The 1,135-nt window shown below is 39.8% G+C and overlaps 1 protein-coding gene across 1 annotated transcript in view; it reads left to right on the top strand.

The window, feature by feature from the left end:
* Window positions 1-675: 675 nt before the first annotated feature.
* Window positions 676-1,135, top strand: part of LOC101850096 (coiled-coil domain-containing protein 18) — a gene marked incomplete at its 3' end in the record, with an annotated part of 19,725 nt that continues 19,265 nt past the window's right edge. Inside the window, 1 exon segment of the mRNA XM_013084787.1 lies at window positions 676-1,011. Within this exon segment, the coding sequence (XP_012940241.1) occupies window positions 936-1,011 (76 nt within the window).

Raw genomic sequence — 1,135 nt, 5'->3', positions numbered from 1 at the left:
CCCTGAATCCATTTATTCTCCTTGCGAGTTTGACATTTTCCAGAATTTAAACACTAACACGAACTGAAGAGCACTGGAGGTGAAACCGGAAAAGGAATAGACGCTATGGGTATTCTGGGAAGTGTGTTGATATCCCACCACTCTGGCCGTGTCAGATGTTCGCGCAATGCTGCACTCACTGCTAATTGCTTTCTTGCTTTTCTTCACATTCTACTCGCCTTTCCCTATCTAGTAGACCTTGCTCGCTTTTGAGCCCAAATGGCAGGTAAACGTCGATATAAAGTACTGCTTTTGTAACAAACTGATGGAATCAAACCGTAACTTACCTGTATTACCTGTCCTGGGCAACGACGTCTACAATAAAAGAGCTCTGTAATACAATAATTAATTTGTAATGTTGCTACCCTAAAATTACAAAGGTCTATCTGCTCAATACCTAATTTTGAGAAATTTGACGTAAAATATTAATTTCAAGCCACACAACATGTCAAGTTTTTTTCGAATGCAATTTTTAAAATATCTTGATAACGACTTCGAATTACCTTACGATTTTTGTAGAGCATGTAGAACATTTGGTTCCTAACCTCATGGTATTAATAACTCAAAACGGCCAAAAACATGTCAGAAAGAACTTTGTAATTCAAAGGTAGCGATGTGTTCATGTGCCAGCGCGTGCGTGCGTCCGTGCATGCGTGAGTGTGTGCGGGCGTGCGTGGCTCATATGACTATCACGCTCGTGAGAAAACTTTACAGCACTTACATATAACTTATTTTTCTAATAAGACATAAGACACCAATCCTTTGTCCCTCATCTGCCTTTCGACAAGGTATCTGGTACAGTTTTTCTGTTGTTGGACATCAAGCCCACTTCTCTGACCACCGAGTGAACAACATGACCATCAGCTGGACTACAAAATAATACAAACACCGGCAGCATGGTCGACCGGACCCGTCTTTCCACAAGCAAAGAATCCCAATGGCTTCAAGTGATTCTGCTTTTCTACCTCCTTGGTGTGTTTACGCCTTTGATAGGTTAATCTATCTATCTATCTATCTATCTATCTATCTATCTATCTATCTATCTATCTATCTATCTATCTATCTATCTATCTATCTATCTATCTATCTATCTATC

This window comes from Aplysia californica, unplaced genomic scaffold (assembly GCF_000002075.1).
Source record: "Aplysia californica isolate F4 #8 unplaced genomic scaffold, AplCal3.0 scaffold00317, whole genome shotgun sequence".
Lineage (NCBI taxonomy): Eukaryota > Metazoa > Mollusca > Gastropoda > Aplysiida > Aplysiidae > Aplysia > Aplysia californica.
Note: the sequence above shows the minus strand (reverse complement) of the source record. Positions and strands in the feature narration are given on the sequence as shown.